The sequence below is a fragment of the Oncorhynchus clarkii genome, chromosome 7 (genome assembly GCF_045791955.1).
Source record: "Oncorhynchus clarkii lewisi isolate Uvic-CL-2024 chromosome 7, UVic_Ocla_1.0, whole genome shotgun sequence".
In the NCBI taxonomy this organism is placed as follows: Eukaryota; Metazoa; Chordata; class Actinopteri; order Salmoniformes; family Salmonidae; genus Oncorhynchus; species Oncorhynchus clarkii.
In genome coordinates, this window is record NC_092153.1 from 26390053 (window position 1) to 26412243 (window position 22191).

At 43.9% G+C, this 22191-nt stretch overlaps 1 protein-coding gene across 2 annotated transcripts in view; it reads right to left on the reverse strand.

Annotated features, from left to right (window-relative positions):
- Positions 1-22191, reverse strand: part of LOC139413128 (neural cell adhesion molecule 2-like) — a 384436-nt gene that overhangs the window by 27817 nt on the left and 334428 nt on the right. For both annotated transcript variants that reach the window (XM_071160211.1, XM_071160210.1), the window contains exons 13-14: positions 17703-17944; positions 10782-10956 (exon numbers count right to left, since the gene is read on the reverse strand). In XM_071160211.1, coding sequence (XP_071016312.1) covers positions 10782-10956; positions 17703-17944 — 417 coding nt within the window. The remainder of the gene's footprint in view (positions 1-10781; positions 10957-17702; positions 17945-22191) is intronic.

The following is a 22191-nucleotide window of genomic DNA, read 5'->3' on the forward strand; positions in this document are numbered from 1 at the left end:
AGCGCTTTTTGAGTTTTCACACCTCCGATTTCCAATTTGCTGAGCAATAAGGTGAAATGAAAAAGAATCCTCGCCAAGTGAACGTAATTCAAATCTTGACAGAAACATGTTGTAAATGTCTATTAGGTGCCTTGCAACGTTCAAACGATGACAGCGGGGGTGTCTCAAGGTCTCGTGGTAGCTAGATCTCTCGACTGAAAACAATGAAAAAGAAAAAAGGAGGGAAAACAGAAAAGGGGAACAAGGAGAAGTCTTGTTCTGCTGTCAAGTGCCTCGGGGGTTAGTTGCTCTAGCTGCCTACCTTGTGAGTGTTTCGAAATTCATTCCAATCTATTCCGCCAAATGTATTACGTGGGCTCAGCTACAGAACACAACTACTACTTCCTTTCGCAGTGCCGATTTATGTCTTTGAGGCCTTTGAGAATAACAGAGAGCATCTCAGTTCCAGAGCCACAGTGAGGGAATAGAACTCTATACCTTATAGCTTTTGATCTCATCCTCTTAAAATAATCCAAGTAGTGTCAAATCAGCTCATAGTAGTAGAAAAAACCGGAAATGACAACGATTGTTAGCCAATTAGCTTAAAACGAGCTAATTCTGTGTAATTTCTAGTCTTCTACTTTACAGTATATCCTATCAAACCGATGGCGACGTGTATCAATTTCCCTGTCTGCTTATTCCATGTGATTAATCTAGAAAGCACCTCCTTTGATCTATTAGCCCATTAGGGGCTCAATTTGATATTCTGTTAATGCTAGTCATCCTGCATCTCTCTCGGAGTGGGAGCCATTCGTATATATCTACGTCTCTGACATCAACTCATTAGGCCCGAGCACTCATTGAGTTGCACTTGATTAGATCTGAGAGGTAGTCAGTTGATTAACGATGACTAAACGGGAGCCATTGATTGGGTGAAAACTTGGGGGTGCTAATAGATTTTTAGGGATAAACATCACTGTGAGTGGGTGTGTGAGTGTGACGCCATCATAGGTAGACTTGAGGGGACACTTTGTGCTCTATGCCATGGGGAAGTATTGCTACTCCATTAGAGAAAGCCTTAGAAGAGAATCAGCACACCCACACCAGATCCTCTTATTCAAGAGATAAGAGGAATGATGAGTATCCACCATTACAAAGGCTGAATTAAAGAGCCTTAATATAGCTGAAGTACACTTCAAAAATCAGGAAATGGAAGAACCAACAAAGACTATTATAATGTCGTTTTAAACTAGAGTGTTGTCTGCAAATCATTATTATCATGCTATTTCAAGCAAAGTAAGAAGTGTATAACTTTGCACTTTAAAGCTGGAATTGCATGTATTATAATATCTACTCTATAATGTAATTTTAAACATTCTCCCTGCAGTTACGAGACACAACTGCCATGATCAAAAGTTTAGCCCTCCTTTCACACTTTATCCCAGTGCTTTTACAGTGTTCTGTTTATATGGTATACCACATCTCTTCCATATCCAAGACCAAAGGTCACAGAGACATTAGACACAGACATCCAGGCACTTTCTCTCCTTAACCACTCTCCAACAATCTGTCAAGAACGATGACTCACGAAAAGGCCCCAGAGAACTGGCCTGCACGCAACTCCAAAATGGCGAACCCAAACGGAGCGTTACCACCGAAGACGCTTTTAAAGAGCAAAGTACCCTCGTTGCCGCTAGGATTGTGGAACGAAATGAGGCTGGCCATTTGGGCTCAACGGTGTAGTGATTGCTGTAAAGCACAGATAAAAGTGTTCCTGGGAAGGGAGAGTGATCGGGCCTAGAATCAGCCACTTGTTAAATCACACGGCTCAAACGAGTCAAAATGGACGCCTAAATGGGATGCCTGACAACCCGAACGACTGTAAATCATAGTGACTTGACAAGGTCTGCCCTTTCGGAGAGTTGCTGTCATATTCGGAGGCTCCACACCAAGGATTATTTCCTAGAAATGTTAGAGAAAGTACATAGCCCCTTAAGGGTCATGGCAGAAATGAAATTTAAAAAACAGCCAGGCTAATCCGTTCCCTGTTTCTTTTCATCTGTTCCCTCCGATTTTGTAGTCGTTTCCTCTTCTCTTTATGTAGGCTACCATGACGGTCCCACTTGGCCAATAACATAATGGAGCCTAAATGCTTCAAATAGTGGTGATCAATGACCATTCAATAGCTTATTTTCATATGCCTCCGAATCACAAGGGCATATTAGTAACGCCGTTTAAAACCACTCACGGTGCAAATATGGTTCAATGATGCACTTTCATCCCTAGGGCAGAAATTCCTGTTTCATGACCTTAGCTGTTTTATATCTATATTCCGAAGGAGTTCTTCAGCTACCTACTCTGGCCTGGCAATTAGCTCATTTCCAGGTGAATGTATTGTCATCGCAACAAAGCAAATAACTATCAGTTTTAGTTATGAACATAGAGCCATCTATCTGTGCCTGGTACGTCAAACAAGATGTTCACCTGCCTAGCGCAGGGATAAGAGCGCATCATTTCACCTTTTAACACCGAAGCCTCTTGGAAATGATGCACAATACATTTGCATGCCTTTCCTTTCTGCCTCAGATGAGACACATACACAATTGTAAACAACAAAAACACATCCAGATGCAGCATGTTTTACTGGACTTATATGGCCCTAACTTTATGCACGAGGGGTAAACACCCAAAATTGACAACTGTTCGTAGTTGTCCAAGTTTCATAAATATGAGTTTGCACAAAGTGTAGCCTATTTGGTTTGCATTGTAAACATAGAGTACCAGTCAAAAGGTTGGACACAATCACTCATTCAGGTGTTTTTTCTTTATTTTTCTATTTTCTACATCGTAGAATAATAGTGAAGGCATCAAAACGATGAAGTAACACATGCATAATTGGCTAAGTCACACAAGATGTTAACCTGCCTAGCCAACGCGAAGAGGGCACGACAAAAACTATTCCCCCCCAGGAGACTTGAAAAGATTTGGCATGGTTCCTCAGATCCTCAAAGGTTCTACGAGGGTTGCATCCTCAAAGGTTGCATCGCTGCCAGGTATGGCAACTGCTCGGCCTCCGACCGCAAGGCACTAGAGAAGGTAGTGTGTACGGCCCAGTACATCACTGGGGCCAAGCTTCCTAATGATTACCTCTGTACCAGGCGGTTTCAGAGGAAGGCTCCAAAAAATGGTCAAAGACCACCCTAGTCATAGACAGTTCTCTCTGCTACCAAACGGCAAGCGGTACCGAAGCGCCAAGTCTAGGTCCAAGGGACTTCTGAACAGCTTCTACCCCCAAGCCATAAGACTACTGAACATTTAGTTAAATGGCCACCCAGACTACTTGCATTGCCCCTGCCCCCACCCCACCTTGCTACTCTCTGTTATTATCTATGCATAAGTCACCTTCATAACTCTATCCACGTGTATATAAACTAAGCAAAAAAAGACAGGACCCTGTCTTTCAAAGATAATTCATAAAAATCCAAATAACTTCACAGATCTTCATTGTAAAGAGTTTAAACACTGTTTCCCATGCGTGTTCAATGAACGACAAACAATTAATGAACAATTCACCGGTGGAACGGTGGTGAAGACACTAACAGCTTACAGACAGTAGGCAATTAAGGGTACAGTTATGAAAACTTAAGATACTAAAAAGAGGCCTTTCTACTGACTCTGAAAAACACCAAAAGAAAGATGCCCAGGGTCCCTGCTCATCTGTGTGAATGTGCCTTAGGCATGCTGCAAGGAGGCATGAGGACTGCAGATGTGGCCAGGGCAATAAATTGTATTTTGTCCATACTGCTGCGAGACGTCTAAGACAGCGCTACAGGGAGACAGGACGGACAGCTGATCGTCTTTGCAGTGGCAGACCACGTGTAACAACACATGCACAGGATCGGTACATCCGAACATCACACCTACGGGACAGGCACAGGATGGCAACAACAACTGCCCGAGTAACACCAGGAACGCACAATCCCTCCATCAGTGCTCAGACTGTCTGAAATAGGCTGAGAGAGGCTGGACTGAGGGCTTGCAGGTCTGTTGTAAGGCAAGTCCTCACCAGACATCGCCGGCAACAACGTCGCCTATGGGCACAAACCCACCGTCACTGGACCAGACAAGACTGGCAAAAAGTGCTCTTCACTGACGAGTCGCGGTTTTGTCTCACCAGGGATGATGGTCGGATTTGCGTTTATCGTCGAAGGAATGAGCATTACACCGAGGCCTGTACCCTGGAGCGGGATCGTTTTGGAGGGTCCGTCATGGTCTGGGGCGGAGTGTCACAGCATCATCAGACTGAGCTTGTTGTCATGGCAAGCAATTTCAATGCTGTGCGTTACAGGGGAGACATCCTCCTCCCTCATGTGGTACCCTTCCTGTCGGCTCATCCTGACATGACCCTCCAGTCACACTCCAGCCATTGAGCACATCTGGGACCTGTTGGATCAGAGGGTGAGGGCTAGGGCAATTCCTCCCAGAAATGTCAGAGAACTTGCAGGTCCAAGCTGCATTGTTGGTTAAGGGCTTGTAACTATAAAAGGTCTACACCGGTTGTATTTGGCGCATGTGACAAATACAATTTGATTGTGATTTGATTTAATCATGTAGTAACCAAAAATGTGGTAAACAAATCAAAACATGTTTTATATTTCAGATTCTTCAAAGTAGCCACCCCTTGCCTTGATGACAGATTTGCACACTCTTGGCATTCTCTCAACCAGGTTCAACTGGAATGCTTTCCCAACAGTCTTGAAGGAGTTCTCACATATGCTGAGCACTTGTTAGCTGCTTTTCCTTCACTCTGCGGTCCAACTCATCCCAAACCATCTCAATTGGTTTGAGGTCAGGTGATTGTGGAGGCCAGGTCATCTAATGCAGCACTCCATCACCCTACTTCTTGGTCAAATAGCCCTTACACAGCCAGGAGGTGTGTTGGGTCATTGTCCTGTTGAAAAACAAATGATAGTCCCACTGAGCGCAAACCAGATGGGATGCCGTATAGGTGCGAAATGCCGTGGTAGCCATGCTGGTTAAGTGTACCTTGAATTCAAAATAAATCACAGATAGAGTCACCAGCAAAGCACCCCCACACCATCACACCTCCTCTTCCATGGTTCACAGTGGGAACCACACGAGTAGATGATCCGTTCACCGACTCTGCGTCTCACAAAAACAACGGTTGGAATCAAACATCTCAAATTTGGACTCATCAGACCAAAGGACACATTTCCACATTGCTTGTTTTTCTTGGCCCAAGCTAGTCTCTTCTTCTTATTGGTTTCCTTTAGTAGTGGTTTCTTTGCAGCAATTCGACCATAAAGGCCTGATTCATGCAGTCTCCTGAACACCTGATATTGAAATGTCTGTTACTTGAATTTTGGGAAGCATTCATTTGGGCTGCAATTTCTGAAGCTGGTAACTCTAATGAACCTATCCTCTGCAGCAGAGGTAACTCTGGTTCTTCCTTTCCTGTGGCGGTCCTCATGAGAGCCAGTTTCATCATGGTGCTTGATGGTTTTTGCGACTACACTTGATGAAACGTTCAAAATTCTTGACATTTTCCGAATTGACTGACTTTCATGTCTTATTTAAAGTAATGATGGACTGTCTTTTTTCTTTGCTTATTTGAGCTGTTCTTGTCATAATATGGACTTGATCTTTTTACCAAATAGGGCTATCTTCTGTATACCACCCCACCTCACAACACAACTGATTGGCTCAAATGCATTAAGGAAATATATTCCACTAATTAACTTTTAACAAGGCACACCTGTTAATTGAAATGCATTCCAGGTGACGACCTCATGAAGCTTGTTGAGAGAATGCCAAGAGTGTGCAAAGCTGTCATCAAGGCAAAGGGTTGCTACTTTGAAGAATCTCAAATATATTGTGATTTGTTTAACACTTTTCTTGATTACTACATGATTCCATATGCGTTATTTCAGAGTGTTGACGTCTTCACTATTATTCAACCATGTAGAAAATAGAACATGTAAAGAAAAACCCTTGAAAAGTAGGTGTGTCCAAACTTTTGACTGGTAGTGTACATCATTCAGTTATGACTGCCAGTGAGGCTCCTAGCTTTTCAGGGTATAGAAATTACTTTAGGCTAATTGAGGGGTTTTTCACACCCGTTATCCATTATTTGCCCTTATGATTTTGGAGGCATATGAAAAGACAAACTGGAAATAAGCTATTAAATGTTAAGTAACCATCACCATTTGAAGCATGTCATTTACTAAATGTAATTATATTTATGTTATTGGCAAGTGGGAACAATATGGTAGCCTACATAAGGAAAACAGGGAACAAATAAAACATCTGAGGGAATGGATAAAAAAAACAAACTAGGGAACGGATTAGCCTGCAAGTATTTTTGTCTCCACCATGATCCCCAACTGGCTCGGTAAGAAAGTAAACATTTTCACAGCATTTCTAGGCTGCTTCCCCAGCATAGTTGATCTCCAAACTGAAATGACTCTTGATGAAAAAATGTATTGCAACAGTGTTGAGTGTTTTGTATGTACATGCTTGTGAGTTCTTTTGGGGGAGTAGGGCGTGTTCAAGATAATTGGCTGTACACAACCATTTTTTCTCCCTCTGGGAAAAAAAAATGAATTCATGAGAGCTGCTGTTATGGGCATCATTATTATTACTTTGATAGCAATAGCAGCGTTGTACTAAAATAGTTTAAGCATGCATATGTTGTATTCTTCCAAAATCAATGGGAATATTTTAGAAGCTTACAATACCAGTGAAGAGTGGCACAACTTACAACTTTAATGATCCTTTAAAGGTGTTATAAGGAGCGCATAGTTTGCGGGCCTTTCTGTTCTGTTCTTTTCAACTGATTGAAACCAGCACCACTGGTGTGTATTGGAAGTGTGTAGTCTAGGATATTGTACAGGAGGATGATTACCTCGATGGTAGCTTTAAACAGAGACAAAACACTCGCCGGATCATTCAACATTCAAAACGGTCCGTTTCATCGACATCCATCAGGCCATATCGTAAACACACAGGGGGACGTAAAACCAAGATGGGTGCCAAAAAACCCCACAGAAAGGAGATCATTCAAAAAGAAACAGCCAGGACGAGAGAGGATTTAGGAGGGAAAGAGGGAAGACTCTATAGTGATTCAGGAGGTCTGAAGTGAGTGGAGGAGTGCCATGATTTAAGAAGGATAGAGGGAAGGAGAGCAAATTGAAAAGGAACCAAGGGCATAGTGGCAATCAATGACATATTTCAAAGGGGAGTTCATGGACGGGAAAAAAGTAAGGAGGCAGAGAGAGGGGAGGTGTAGTGGCAGTTCATTGCAAGACAAACTAGGAGAGAGAAAGAAAGGGAGGAGAGGCGGAAAAGAAAAGTGACAATTTCAGACCCAGGGAATGCATAATGCATAAAGAGGGGGAATTAAATAGAGAGATTGTTTAGAAAAGAAACACAGAGGCATATAGTAGATCCTTGGAGGTTATACAGCATATCAGATACACTGCAGGAAGGCATTTAATGGTGTCACTACAATATCAAAAGTCAAACAATTTGCGTGTGTTCAGTGAGGGAATCCCTATTCGACAGACAATAATATCTATTCTAGAAAATACATTTATCATATTTTCTTTAACATTTCACCCTTCTGAATAGACCGCATGGGTGGCGATTAATGACGAATACTGACAGGTGACAGGACTTCATTGTCATTGGTCCATTTTGGCCACTCCTTTCTCTCTCTTCAACAGGAAATAATCAGGGATTTTTTTTGCCTGCGGTCTCCCTAGCCCTCTGTTCACTAAGGAGAGGGGACAGCCAATCGAAATGACTCGGCTTAAACACTGTGTTCTCAGCCTTGTTTTCCATTTAAGGAGCGCACACACACACACCAACACGCACATGTGAACACACACAAACTCAAAGGCAGTTTAGCCACTCCAGTAATGAGAGAGGCAAACAGTCGCTCCTTCATGAGCAGCAGGAGAAACGACCTAAGCAACAGGAAGAGTAAACACCAAAGAAAACATGCTCTCCATTTTTTTTAACCAGACTCTACAGGGGGCCTACATATGGAAGTGGTGACTCACTGTAAACTGTTCCCTTTGTGATGGTTTGTGTATGGTCTTATATAAAACTCTGGGGGCTGTTTGAAAATGATAAGCATCCTACAGTGGGCCTCAGAAGTCTTCTCTCCCAGGAACATTAAGAGTTGGACTTTTCAAAAGCCCAGACAGATACGCTCTGCAAACAGCTTGGCCTAATCAAACCAACGCTCTCTGCATTTGATCCTGCTCCCTTTGCCCACACATAACCCCAATACAAGGTGATTGGAGTGTGTGCTCATAACTCTACACTGGGTTTACCTGGGTGGGTAGGTACAGTACAGTGTGTACAGTGCCTTCAGAAAGTATTCAGACCCCTTGACTTTTTCCACATTTTGTTATGTTACAGCCTTATTCTAAAATGTATTCAATCGTTTTTTCCCCCTTAATCTACACAGGGAACACAAAAGGGAACACAAACAACACAATGTAACTCCAAGTCAATCACACTTCTGTGAAATCAAACTGTCCACTTAGGAAGCAACACTGATTGACAATAAATTTCACATGCTGTTGTGCAAATGGAATAGACAACAGGTGGAAATTATAGGCAATTAGCAAGACACCCCCAATAAAGGAGTGGTTCTGCAGGTGGTGACCACAGACCACTTCTCAGTTCCTATGCTTCCTGGCTGATGTTTTGGTCACTTTTGAATGCTGGCGGTGCTTTCACTCTAGTGGTAGCATGAGACGGAGTCTTACAACCCACACAAGTGGCTCAGGTAGTGCAGCTCATCCAGGATGGCACATCAATGCGAGATGTGGCAAGAAGGTTTGCTGTGTCTGTCAGCGTAGTGTCCAGAGCATGGAGGCGCTACCAGGAGACAGGCCAGTACATCAGGAGACGTGGAGGAGGCCGTAGGAGGGCAACAACCCAGCAGCAGGACCGCTACCTCCGCCTTTGTGCAAGGAGGAGCACTGCCAGAGCCCTGCAAAATGACCTCCAGCAGGCCACAAATGTGCATGTGTCTGCTCAAACGGTCAGAAACAGACTCCATGAGGGTGGTATGAGGGCCCGACGTCCACAGGTGGGGGTTGTGCTTACAGCCCAACACTGTGCAGGACGTTTTCCTTTTGCCAGAGAACACCAAGATTGGCAAATTCACCACTGGCGCCCTGTACTCTTCACAGATGAAAGCAGGTTCACACTGAGCACATGTGACAGACGTGACAGAGTTTGGAGACGCCGTGGAGAACGTTCTGCTGCCTGCAACATCCTCCAGCATAACCGGTTTGGCGGTGGGTCAGTCATGGTGTGGGGTGGCATTTCTTTGGGGGGCCGCACAGCCATGTGCACAGCCTCCATGTGCTCGCCAGAGGTAGCCTGACTGCCATTAGGTACCGAGATGAGATCCTCAGACCCCTTGTGAGACCATATGCTGGTGCGGTTGGCCCTGGGTTCCTCCTAATGCAAGACAATGCTAGACCTCATGTGGCTGGAGTGTGTCAGCAGTTCCTGCAAGAGGAAGGCGTTGATGCTATGGACTGGCCCGCCCATTCCCCAGACCTGAATCCAATTGAGCACATCTGGGACATCATGTCTCGCTCCATCCACCAACGCCACGTTGCACCACAGACTGTCCAGGAGTTGGCGGATGCTTTAGTCCAGGTCTGGGAGGAGATCCCTCAGGAGACCATCCGCCACCTCATTAGGAGCATGCCCAGGCGTTGTAGGGAGGTCATACAGGCACGTGGAGGCCACACACACTACTGAGCCTCATTTTGACTTGTTTTAAGGACATTACATCAAAGTTGAATCGGCCTGAAGTGTGGTTTTCCACTTTAATTTTGAGTGTGACTCCAAATCCAGACCGCCATGGGTTGATAAATTTGATTTCCATTGATAATTTTTGTGTAATTTTGTTGTCAGCACATTCAACTATGTAAAGAAAAAAGTATTTAATAAGAATATTTAATTATTGGGTTCTTGGGGACTTTCAATCCTGCAGAATATTTTTGGTACTCTTGCCCTGATCTGTGCCTCAACACAATCCTGTCTCGGAGCTCTACGGACAATTCCTTCGACCTCATAGCTTGGTTTTTGCTCTGACATGCACTGTCAACTGCGGGACCTTAGACAGGTCTGTGCCTTTCCAAATCATGTCCAATCAATTGAATTTACCACAGGTGGACTCCAATCAAGTTGTTGAAACATCTCAAGGATGATCAGTGGTAACAGGAGGAACCTGAGCTCAAAATCAAGTCTCATAGCAAAGGAGCTGAATACTTATGTAAATAAGGTATCTGTTTTTTATTTTGATTAAATGTGCAAACATTTCTAAAAACCTGTTTTCGCTTTCTCATTATGAGCTAGTTTGCTGAGGAAAAACAAGGGGTCTGAATACATTCTGAAGGCACTGTATTTGTTTGCTTCCAGCAGTGTGTGTCACAGGAGGCTGGTAGGGGGAGGACAGCTCATAATAATGAATGGAATGGTATCAAACACATGGAAGCCAGCTGTGTGGTGTGTTTGAGAGCATTCCATTCATTCCATTCCAGACATTACTATGAGCCTGTCTTCCCCAATTCAAGTGTCGCCAGCCACGACTAGTGTGTGGGCGTGCATCTGTGAGTGTCAGTGGATATAAACACAACTGTGTGTCTGTCTGTGTACAGAACTGTCTTATGATTTTTGTCAGTGTGTGTGCACACGAATGTCTGTGTGTGCATGCTTGAACATGCAGGTCCTGCAACTGTCTGTACCTATGATGTCTGGTTTCTGGGGCATGAAGAACTGGTAAAAGGTGGGCTCCGAGAGGCCCTTGACGTTGCGAGCCGTGATCTCCACCTCGTAGCGCGTGTTCCACTGCAGCGGCTGCAGCAGGGCAAAGTCTTGCTGCCCCGACACCAGCTTCGTCATCCACTGCTCCTCCTTGTCCTATGAATAGGGGGAGGAGAGTGGAGAGAGCAGAGGGAGAGAAGCAAAGAGAGAGAAAGGGGAGGGGAAGAGAGAGAGAGAGACAGAGTGTTAGATGGGGAACAGGGTATTGAGGGAGGGAGGGGGAAAGAAGAAAGGATAAGAGAGAGAGAGAGAGAGAGTTAATGACAGTACGATAAGTAAGCCTTTGTATACATGGCCAACAGTAGGTGGACACCCCTTAAAAATAGTGGATTCGGCTATTTCAGCTACAACCGTTGCTGACAGATGTATACCATCGAGCACACCGACATGCAATCTCCATAGACAAACACTTGCAGAAGAATGGCCTTACTGAAGAGCTCAGTGACTTTCAACGTGGCACTGTTATTGGATGCCACCTTTCAAATAAGTCAGTTTGTCAAATTTCTGCCCTGCTAGAGCTGCCCCAGTCAACTGTAAGTGCTGTTGTTGTGAACAAACAAACAGTTTGAAAAATTAGGTGCGTACTGCCTCCTCATCAATTCACATAGAAAGTAGCCAATTTCACTGTGACGGACAATTTACGTTTGCGGCACGCTATGCTAATGTAAGGTGAGCCGGACAAACTTCTCTCTTCAGTGAGAGCCCAAGCACTCCCTCAGTGTTTCCCCAGGTCAAGTATGCAGACATCTGCACATCTCCAGTCAGAACAGAACCTGCACAAACTTTTTCCCCTGGCGCCTGCATGATCTTCATTTTTTGAAAAATGTATAAAAAAACAAAAACAGAAATACCTTATTTACATAAGTATTCAGACCTTTTGGTATGACACTCGCAATTGAGCTCAGGTGCAGCCTGTGTCCATAGATTATCCTTGAAATGTTTCTGCAATTTACCACTAGTGGTAAATTCAATTGATTGGACATGATTTGGAAAGGCACACACCTGTCTATATAAGGTCCCACAGTTGACAGTGCATGTCAGAGCAGAAACAAAGCCAGGAGGTTGATCTCCGAGACAGGATAGTGTCAGGGCACAGATATGGAGAAGGGTACCAAAACATTTCTGCAGCCTTTAAGATCCCCAATACCACATCGGCCTCCATCAATCTTAAATGAAAGAAGTTTGGAACCACAAAGGCTCTTCCTAGAGCTGGCCCCCTGGCCAAACTGAGCAATCGGGGGAGAAGGAACTTGGTCAGAATGGTGACTCAATGGTCACTCTGACAGAGCTCCAGAGTTCCTCTGTGGAGATTGGAGAACTTTCCAGAAGGAACCCATTTCTGCAGCACTCCAACAATATGATCTTTATGGTAGAGTGGCCAGACGGAAGCTGCTCCTCAGTAAAAGGCACAAGACAACCTGCTTGGATTTTGGCAAACAACAGCTAAAGGACTCTCAGACCACGAGAAACAAGATTCTTTGGTCTGATGTAACTAAGATTGAACTCTTTGGCATGAATGCCAAGTGTCACGTCTGGAAAAAACCTGCCACCATTCCTACGGTGAATTATAGTGGTAGCAGCATCATGCTGTTGGGGATGTTTTTCAGCGGCAGGTACTGGGAGACTAGTCAGGAACGAGGGAAAGATGAACAAAGCAAAGTACAGAGTAATCTTTGATGAAAACTTGCTCCAGAGCACTCAGGACCTCAGACTGGGGCAAAGGTTCACCTTCCAACAAGACAATGACACTAAGCACACAGCCAAGACAATGCAGGAGTGGCTTCGGGACAAGTCTCTGAATGTCCTTGAGTGGCCCAGCCAGACCGAACATCTCTAGAGAGAAATGAAAATAGCTGTGCAGCAAAAAAAATGTTTTGCTTTGTCATTATGCGGTATTTTGTGTAGATTGATGAGGAAAAAATACAATTTAATACACTTTAGAATAACAAAATGGGAATACTTTCCGAATACACTATGTGAGTAAAATACTTTTTTAGAACGTTGTACTGATTATGATGAGCTAATACAATGATATTTTTTGTTGACACCATTCAATGCATTCTGGGTGTCATGTAAACGTTTGTCAGACCAATTATGTTACAGCAAAACGAAGTGAAGGGATGATTCACTCATTTTTCAAGTAAACATCCGAAAGTATTATTATGCATACTGGATGGACTGGTTACCTTATTCTACGCTCCAAACCTTTTATCCATGAGTCTGGGAGAGAACATATAGGCCTAGGCAATGCTGTTGGTTCATTGATTGTGCAGAGTGGCTTAAATAGTTATCCTACAATTGTAGTGATTTTGTATTGGATTTTGAATAGCAGTAGGGCATTTTTTATATTTTCATAATTAATTGTCTGACATTTCCTTCAGCTACAGAATGTCACACTACCGTGCGTTTCCATCTCCTCCATTCCTTTCTTGAGCTCACAGAGAGAGGGGCTGTCAACAGTTAAATTAAATACTTATTCTTATTTACAATGACGGTCTACCGTGAGACCGGCAGTCATTTGCATGACAATTATCCAGTGGCCGAATTTCATGACCGCCACAGCAATTGGGGTGAGCTCACCTGTCATGTGATAAATTGTAAATAGTAATTGCTATTAGCTATTTCATATTATGGTTTTTGTCAGCCGAAAGTTAGCTAAATATGACTGCTTGTATTAGCTCACGCTTTCCTCAGTTTCCTAATGTAGCCAACATTTTCCAATTTGGATGAGAAGTGTGTTATGCTTTTCCTACTTCTGTGAATGTCTGAACATTGCATCGGAAAATAAACTGCTCACAATGGGGGACATAAAACTGTTAAGACGGTGTTTTTACAAACCGTTTCTGTGAAAAAAAAACAGTGGCCAGCTCAAATGCTGACTGTTGCGTGAATCGTAAGTAGACGTTATAAGGAAGTGTTCCTTTCCTCTCCGTACCCCACCCAGTTATTGACTTTTTCCCCCTTTCCTCTCCGTACCCCACCCAGTTATTGACTTTTTCCCCCTTTCCTCTCCGTACCCCACCCAGTTATTGACTTTTTCCCCCTTTCCTCTCCGTACCCCACACAGTTATTGACTTTTTCCCCCTTTCCTCTCCGTACCCCACCCAGTTATTGACTTTTTCCCCCTTTCCTCTCCGTACCCCACCCAGTTATTGACTTTTTTCCCCCTTTCCTCTCCGTACCCCACCCAGTTATTGACTTTTTCCCCCTTTCCTCTCCGTACCCCACACAGTTATTGACTTTTTCCCCCTTTCCTCTCCGTACCCCACCCAGTTATTGACTTTTTCCCCCTTTCCTCTCCGTACCCCACACAGTTATTGACTTTTTCCCCCTTTCCTCTCCGTACCCCACCCAGTTATTGACTTTTTCCCCCTTTCCTCTCCATCCCCCTCCTCCTTTACTTTCTTTTCCTTTCTTAAATCAGCTTCTTATCTCATCATAGGAGAACAGAGTGAAGTGTCACAGTGTGAGGCCTGTGCTTTGACAGCATGACAAATGCATATTCAACCATTTAGCCTCCTAGGATTCCTCCATAAAATGTCAAAATAAAAGAGAGAGAGATAATCGTGTGGAATAGGCTTTAGGAAATGGGCCATGGTTTCATTTTTCAGAGTCATGGTAGTTGGAATAATGTGGAATAAAGCTAAGGCCAGCCCAGCATTGGAAAGCAGTTAGATACGGGTGACTGTGTGTGTTAAAACACATATGTGTGTGTGTGTGTGTGTGTGCGCGTGTGTGTGTGCGCATGAACATTTGTATGCATACTGTATGTGTGTATGTGTTTGTGTAAGAGAGTGCATATATGTGCACACATGCATCTGTGTACATAGAGTCAGGGTCACAGTGTGAGAGAGAGAGGAGGATGAATGGTGGGATTACTGGGGTGTGGAGGATTGTCCTATTCTTCCCCTCGTTCCCCTGCATTTGGCCTTCAAAGGGCCAGCTGGAGAGTCCCTGACCTTCTCTCCACACACACACTTTCATCTGCTATAGTACAACTACACATAGCCATCAGCCTCCCAATGAGACAGAGACACACCTGAATGGACATATTAGCATTGGTTACATCAAATCCCATAGATCATTGTGTGTATGTGCATGTGAGTGTGAGTGTGAGAGTGCGAGAGAGAGAGAGAGAGAGAGAGTGTGAGAGAGAGAGAGAGAGGGAAAAGGAGAGACTTGGTTAATATGAACGTGTTTGCTTGTGGGTGAGTATGTACATTTGTATGTATAGTGTATCTGCAAGCATGTGTATCAGTATGTAGAATCTGAGACACAGTGAATGGCCATGTCCGAATAGCTGTACTGGCGTTTTAAATAGTAGGTATTTTGGGTATGCAAATTGTATAGTATGTGACAGAAAATTTAGTATGCTTTCAATGCCAGGATGTCATAATCATTGTGGCTTCTAGTAAAATGCACACTATTGAGGAAGAGAATCATCTTTCGAGAGCCACGTGTTTTTGAGAACAGCTGATAACCAAGTAAGGGGACACACTCTACCAAAATGAACAAATTGCGAGATTAAACACAACGACTTCGCAATATGGATGAGCCTATTATGTTGACATTTGCGCCCACTAGATACATTTTTTAAACTAAACAGTGCAATACATTTTTTTTTTACATTTTTTTTTTTTACCCCCTTTTCTCCCCAACTTTGTGATATCCAATTGCTATCCAATTATGATCTTGTCTCATCGATGCTACGCCCCAACAAGCTCGGGAGAGGCAAAGGTCGAGTCAAGTCATGCATCCTCCAAAACATGACCGGCCAAACCACGCTTCTTAACACCCACCCGCTTTGCCAGCCGCACCACTGTGTTGGAGGAAACACCGCTCAACTGACGACTGAAGTCAGCCTGCAGGCGCCCGGCCCGCCACAAGGAGTCGCTAGAGCTTGATGAGCCAAGTAAAGCCCCCCAGGCCAAACAATCCCCTAACCCGGACGACGCTGGGCCAATTGTGCACTGCCCTATGGGACTCCTGGTCACGGCCGGTTGTGACACAGCCTGGGATCAAACACTTCAAAGCAGACATAAACAAAGCTAGTGTACTTATTATTTTTAGGCATCGAAAATAGGAGCATATGCGTGCGCGCACACACAGTCGAGTTAATGCGATTGACACTGCTATTTGCTACTACCTTAAGTGGAGGTATGCAGCATTATTTACTATCATTAGACTAGAAAAAAAAGTGGTCCAGTGATTGTGTTTTACAAGCGTGCTTTAGAGTAGAAGTGGTCATCTTGACTCGGTGGTAATCGTGTGGTTGAAAATGTGTGGACCAAATTGGCCTTGTTCAGGGGCACTGGCAGCTCGTAAATACTGTGGTTCTTAGCCATGTCCGTATGGACTCTACAAGGTGTCAAAAGCGTTCCACAGGGATACCGGCCCATGTTGACTCTAATGCTTTCCACAGTGGCTGGAGGTTCTTTGGGTGGTGGACCATTCTTGATACACACGTGAAACTGTTGAGCGTGAAAAACCCGGCAGCGTTGCAGTTCTTGACACAAACTATACCCTGTTCAAAGGCACTTAAATATTTTGTCTTGCCCATTCGCCCTCACATACACAATTCCATGTCTCAATTGTCTCGACTTTAACCTGTCTCCTCGTCTTCATCAACACTGATTGAAATGGATTTAACAAGTGGTATTATACGGGATCATAGATTTCATTTGGATTTACCTGGTCAGTCTATGTCACGGAAAGAGCTGTTTATATAATGTGCATATAATAAAACATAGGCAAAGAAAGCTAGCTGAACAGTTCATGGAGGGTTCTAAGAAGATCCCTTCAAATAGAAAAAGGTTATTGGTATAACTGTTCATAGAGGTTTCTAGGGGAGAACCATTCAAAAATAAAAGGGTTCTCGGCAGAACCTTTAGAGTACGTGTCAAACACTTTCCGCGGAGGGCCAAATGACACTAGGGAGTTTGACTCCCCTGCTTAAGAGGATAAAATAGTTATTGCTTTCACCTGGATTCACCTGGTCAGTCTGTCATGAAAAGAGCAGGCGTTCTTAATGTTTTGTACACTAAGTTCATGTAATGTACTGTCATAAACATATGCAATTAAAGCTAGTTGAACCGTTCATGGAGGATTCTAGGAATAACCCTTCAAAGATAAAACGGTTTGTGGGCCTCCCGGGTGGCGAAGTGGTCTAAGGCACTGCATCGCAGTCCTAGCTGTGTCACCAGAGTCTCTGGGCTTCGAGCCCAGGCTCTGTCGTAGCCGGCCGCGACCGAGAGGTCCATGGGACGACACACAATTGGCCAAGAGTCGTCCGGGTTAGGGAGGGTTTGGCCAGTAGGGATATCCTGGTCTCATCGCGCTCTAGCAACTCCTGTGGCGGGCCGGGCGCAGTGCACGCTGACCAGGTCGTGAGGTGCACGGTGTTTCCTCCGACACATTGGTGCGACTGGCTTCCAAGTTGGATGAACGCTGTGTTAAGAAGCAGTGCGGCTTGGTTGGGTTGTGTTTCGGAGGACACATGGCTCTCGACCTTCGTCTCTCCCGAGCCCATACGGGAGTTGTAGCGATGAGGCAAGATAGTAACTACAATTGGATACCACAAAATTGGGGAGAAAAGGGGGGTAAAATAAAATATTAAATAATAAAAAATATAAAACATTTTAGGTAGAACCCTTCACATAGGGTTCCAGGTGAACCCTTCATAAAAGGTTCTAGGTAGAACCTTCTGCAAAGGGTTCTACCTATCACCAAAAACCAAAAAAAGTTACCCCAGTGGGGACAAATTGAAAAACCTTATGGTTCTACTAAGCACCTTTTTTTCTAAGAGTAGTATTTATTGGCAATCCTGACATCCAGCTACTCACCGTCTTGTACTTGACAATGTATTCCACAATGGGCATGCCCCCGTCGTCTTGCTTGACAAGGCCCAGCCGGTAGGCCTTCCCCATCCCTCTCTGGCCATGCACTGCCGGGGGGCTGGGCTCACGTATGGGTAGAGTCTGGAAGGACTCCGTGTGGCTGAACTCCCCCTGGCCCTTCCCATTGACTGCAGCCACTCGCACTTCGTAGGTGGTGTTGGGCTCTAGGCCTGTCAGCAGTACTATCGCTGTAGGGGGAGAACCAGGGAGAGCATTTATTAGCTTGTTCGCAGACAGACAGACAGAGAGGTAAAGCGAGAGAGATTGAGAGAGACAGAAATACAGTTGAAGTCGGAAGTTTACATACACTTAGGTTGGAGTCATTAAAACTCGTTTTTCAACCACTCCACAAATTTCTTGTTAACAAACTATAGTTTTGGCAAGTCGGGTAGGTCATTTACTGTGTGCATGACACAAGCAATTTTCCCAACAATTGTTTACAGACAGATTATTTCACATGTAATTCACTGTGTCACAATTCCAGTGGGTCAGACGTTTACATGCAAAAGTTGACTGTGACTTTAAGCAGCTTGAGAAATTCCAGAAAGGTATGACATGGCTTTAGAAGCTTCTGATAGGCTAATTGACATGATTCGAGTCAATTGGAGGTGTACCTGTGGATGTATTTCAAGGCCTACCTTCAAACTCAGTGCCTCTTTGCTTGACATCATGGAAAAATCAACAACAAAAAAATCTGCCTAAATTGTAGACCTCCACAAGTCTGGTTCATTATTGGGAGCAATTTCCAAATGCCTGAAGGTACCATGTTCATCTGTACAAACAATAGTACGCAAGTATAAACACCATGGGACCACGCAGCCGTCATACCGCTCAGGAAGGAGACACGTTCTGTCTCCTAGAGATGAACGTACTTTAGTGCGAAAAGTGCAAATCAATCCCAGAACAACAGCATAGGACCTTGTGAATATGCTGGAGGAAACAGGTACAAACGTATCTATATCCACAGTAAAACAAGTTCTATTTCAACATAACCTGAAAAACCGCTCAGCAAGGAAGAAGCCACTGTTCCAAAACCACCATTAAAAAGCCAGACTACGGTTTGCAACTGCACATGGGGACAAAGATCGTACCTTTTGGAGAAATGTCCTCTGGTCTGATGAACCAAGAATATAACTGTTTGGCCATTATGACCATCGTTATGTTTAGAGAAAAAAGGGGGAGGCTTGCAAGCCGAAGAACACCATCACAACCATGAAGCATGGGGGTGGCAGCATCATGTTGTGGGGGGGCTTTGCTGCAGGAGGGACTGGTGCACTTCACAAAATAGATGATATCATGAGGTAGGGAAATTATGTAGATACAGTGCATTGCGAAAGTATTCGGCCCCCTTGAACTTTGCGACCTTTTGCCACATTTCAGGCTTCAAACATAAAGATATAAAACTGTATTTTTTTGTGAAGAATCAACAACAAGTGGGACACAATCATGAAGTGGACATTTATTGGATATTTCAAACTTTTTTAACAAATCAAAAACTGAAAAATTGGGCGTGCAAAATTATTCAGCCCCCTTAAGTTAATACTTTGTAGCGCCACCTTTTTCTGCGATTACAGCTGTAAGTTGCTTGGGGTATGTCTATCAGTTTTGCACACCGAGAGACTGAAATTTTTTCCCATTCCTCCTTGCAAAACAACTCAAGCTCAGTGAGGTTGGATGGAGAGCATTTGTGAACAGCAGTTTTCAGTTCTTTCCACAGATTCTCGATTGGATTCAGGTCTGGACTTTGACTTGGCCATTCTAACACCTGGATATGTTTATTTTTGAACCATTCCATTGTAGATTTTGCTTTATGTTTTGGATCATTGTCTTGTTGGAAGACAAATCTCCGTCCCAGTGTCAGGTCTTTTGCAGACTCCATCAGGTTTTCTTCCAGAATGCTCCTGTATTTGGCTCCATTCATCTTCCCATCAATTTTAACCATCTTCCCTGTCCCTGCTGAAGAAAAGCAGGCCCAAACCATGATGCTGCCACCACCATGTTTGACAGTGGGGATGGTGTGTTCAGCTGTGTTGCTTTTACGCCAAACATAACGTTTTGCATTGTTGCCAAAAAGTTCAATTTTGGTTTCATCTGACCAGAGCACCTTCTTCCACATGTTTGGTGTGTCTCCCAGGTGGCTTGTGGCAAACTTTAAACAACACTTTTTATGGATATCTTTAAGAAATGGCTTTCTTCTTGCCACTCTTCCATAAAGGCCAGATTTGTGCAATATACGACTGATTGTTGTCCTATGGACAGAGTCTCCCACCTCAGCTGTAGATCTCTGCAGTTCATCCAGAGTGATAATGGGCCTCTTGGCTGCATCTCTGATCAGTCTTCTCCTTGTATGAGCTGAAAGTTTAGAGGGACGGCCAGGTCTTGGTAGATTTGCAGTGGTCTGATACTCCTTCCATTTCAATATTATCGCTTGCACAGTGCAATGTTTAAAGCTTGGGAAATCTTTTTGTATCCAAATCCGGCTTTAAACTTCTTCTTCACCTCCCTGGTGTGTTCCTTGTTCTTCATGATGCTCTCTGCGCTTTTAACGGACCTCTGAGACTATCACAGTGCAGGTGCATTTATACGGAGACTTGATTACACACAGGTGGATTGTATTTATCATCATTAGTAATTTAGGTAAACATTGGATCATTCAGAGATCCTCACTGAACTTCTGGAGAGAGTTTGCTGCACTGAAAGTAAAGGGGCTGAATAATTTTGCACGCCCAATTTTTCAGTTTTTGATTTGTTAAAAAAAGTTTTAAATATCCAATAAATGTCGTTCCACTTCATGATTGTGTCCCACTTGTTGTTGATTCTTCACAAAAAAATACAGTTTTATATCTTTATGTTTGAAGCCTGAAATGTGGCAAAAGGTCGCAAAGTTCAAGGGGGCCGAATACTTTCGCAATGCACTGTATATTGAAGCAACATCTCAAGACATCAGTCAGGAAGTTAAAGCTTGGTCGCAATGGGTCTTCCAAATGGACAATGACCCCAAGCATACTTCCAAAGTTCAGGCAAAAATGCTCAAGGACAACAAAGTAAAGGTATTGGAGTGGCCATCACAAAGCCCTGAGGAGGCCTACAAACCTGACTCAGTTACACCAGCTCTGTCAAGAGGAATGGGCCAAAATTCATCCAACTTATTGTGGGAAGCCTGTGGAAGGCTACCCGAAACGTTTGACCCAAGTTAAACAATTTAAAGGCAATGCTACCAAATACTAATTGAGTATGTAAAAAAAAGAAATAAAAAAAAGAAATAAATAAAAGCTAAAATAAATCATTCTCTACTATTATTCTGACATTTCATATTCTTAAAATAAAGTTGTGATTCTAATTGACCATTACAGGGAATTCTTACTCAGATTAAATGTCAGGAATTGTGATAAACTGAGTTTAAATGTATTTGGCTAAGGTGTATGTAAACTTCCGACTTCAACTGTACAGTCAGACAGACAGAAGTAGAGAGAAGGGAAAAAGACAGACAGTATAAGAGATAGATACAAAGAGAAAAAGAGAGAAATACACAACAAGTCAGAGAGGGATACAGATGGACACAGATTATTTGACAAGTGGAGTGACAGCGAAACAGACAGCTGCGAGAGTGAAACCTCTCACGCTGTGGGTGTGTGTATGAGAGAGACGCCTACCACCTCCCACTCTTCACTGTTGAGTCCCACTAATCCTCCCCAGCGCCTATTTGTTCCACCTGGAAAACAAGCTGGCTTAGCGCGCTAACAGCATCGCTAACAGTGCCACAAACACCACTATCAGTGAACGGGAGGGGGTGGGGTCGCCAGCTACGCTAAAGCTAATCGCTAACGGAGCCGCTAACACCACTATGCGTCAAAGGGGGGACCTCAGCATACGGTAAAACTAAAGCTAGTGCCACAAATCCCCTGCTCCTATCAGGAACCACTCTCTTGTCAATACAGGGAGTGAGACGTACCATTGTGGAGTGACAGAGGGGGATCTGTGTGCCTAGCTGTGTTGGGTGACTAATCCACTGCACCTGAGCTAGCTAGCATACCTCCTCCCTGCCTCCTTCCATTCATGGCGAGAGACATAGTACAGAAGGTAACCCTGTAAGGGCTCAAGCCAATATGTGGGAGTGCTGTTTGTGTGGAAACAGTATGATAACAGTAGTAGTACTCCATTGTTGATTCTCTGGGATCAGTTGAAAGTAAAGCCTCAGCATCAATGTGCAGAGTATGACAACATGTCACTGTAACCTCTTGGGAACTCTCAAACTCTAACCGGAATACACATGAAACTAGGGACTACCGGTATACAATGTGACAACTTCACAGTGTGCAGTGAAATGATAAGCATCTGTCAATAACATCTTGAACATTTTCAAATTGAATGACATTGCATATCGGCCTAAAATATTGGCCATCGGCCTCCTTGACTCCCAAAAACCGGTATCGAC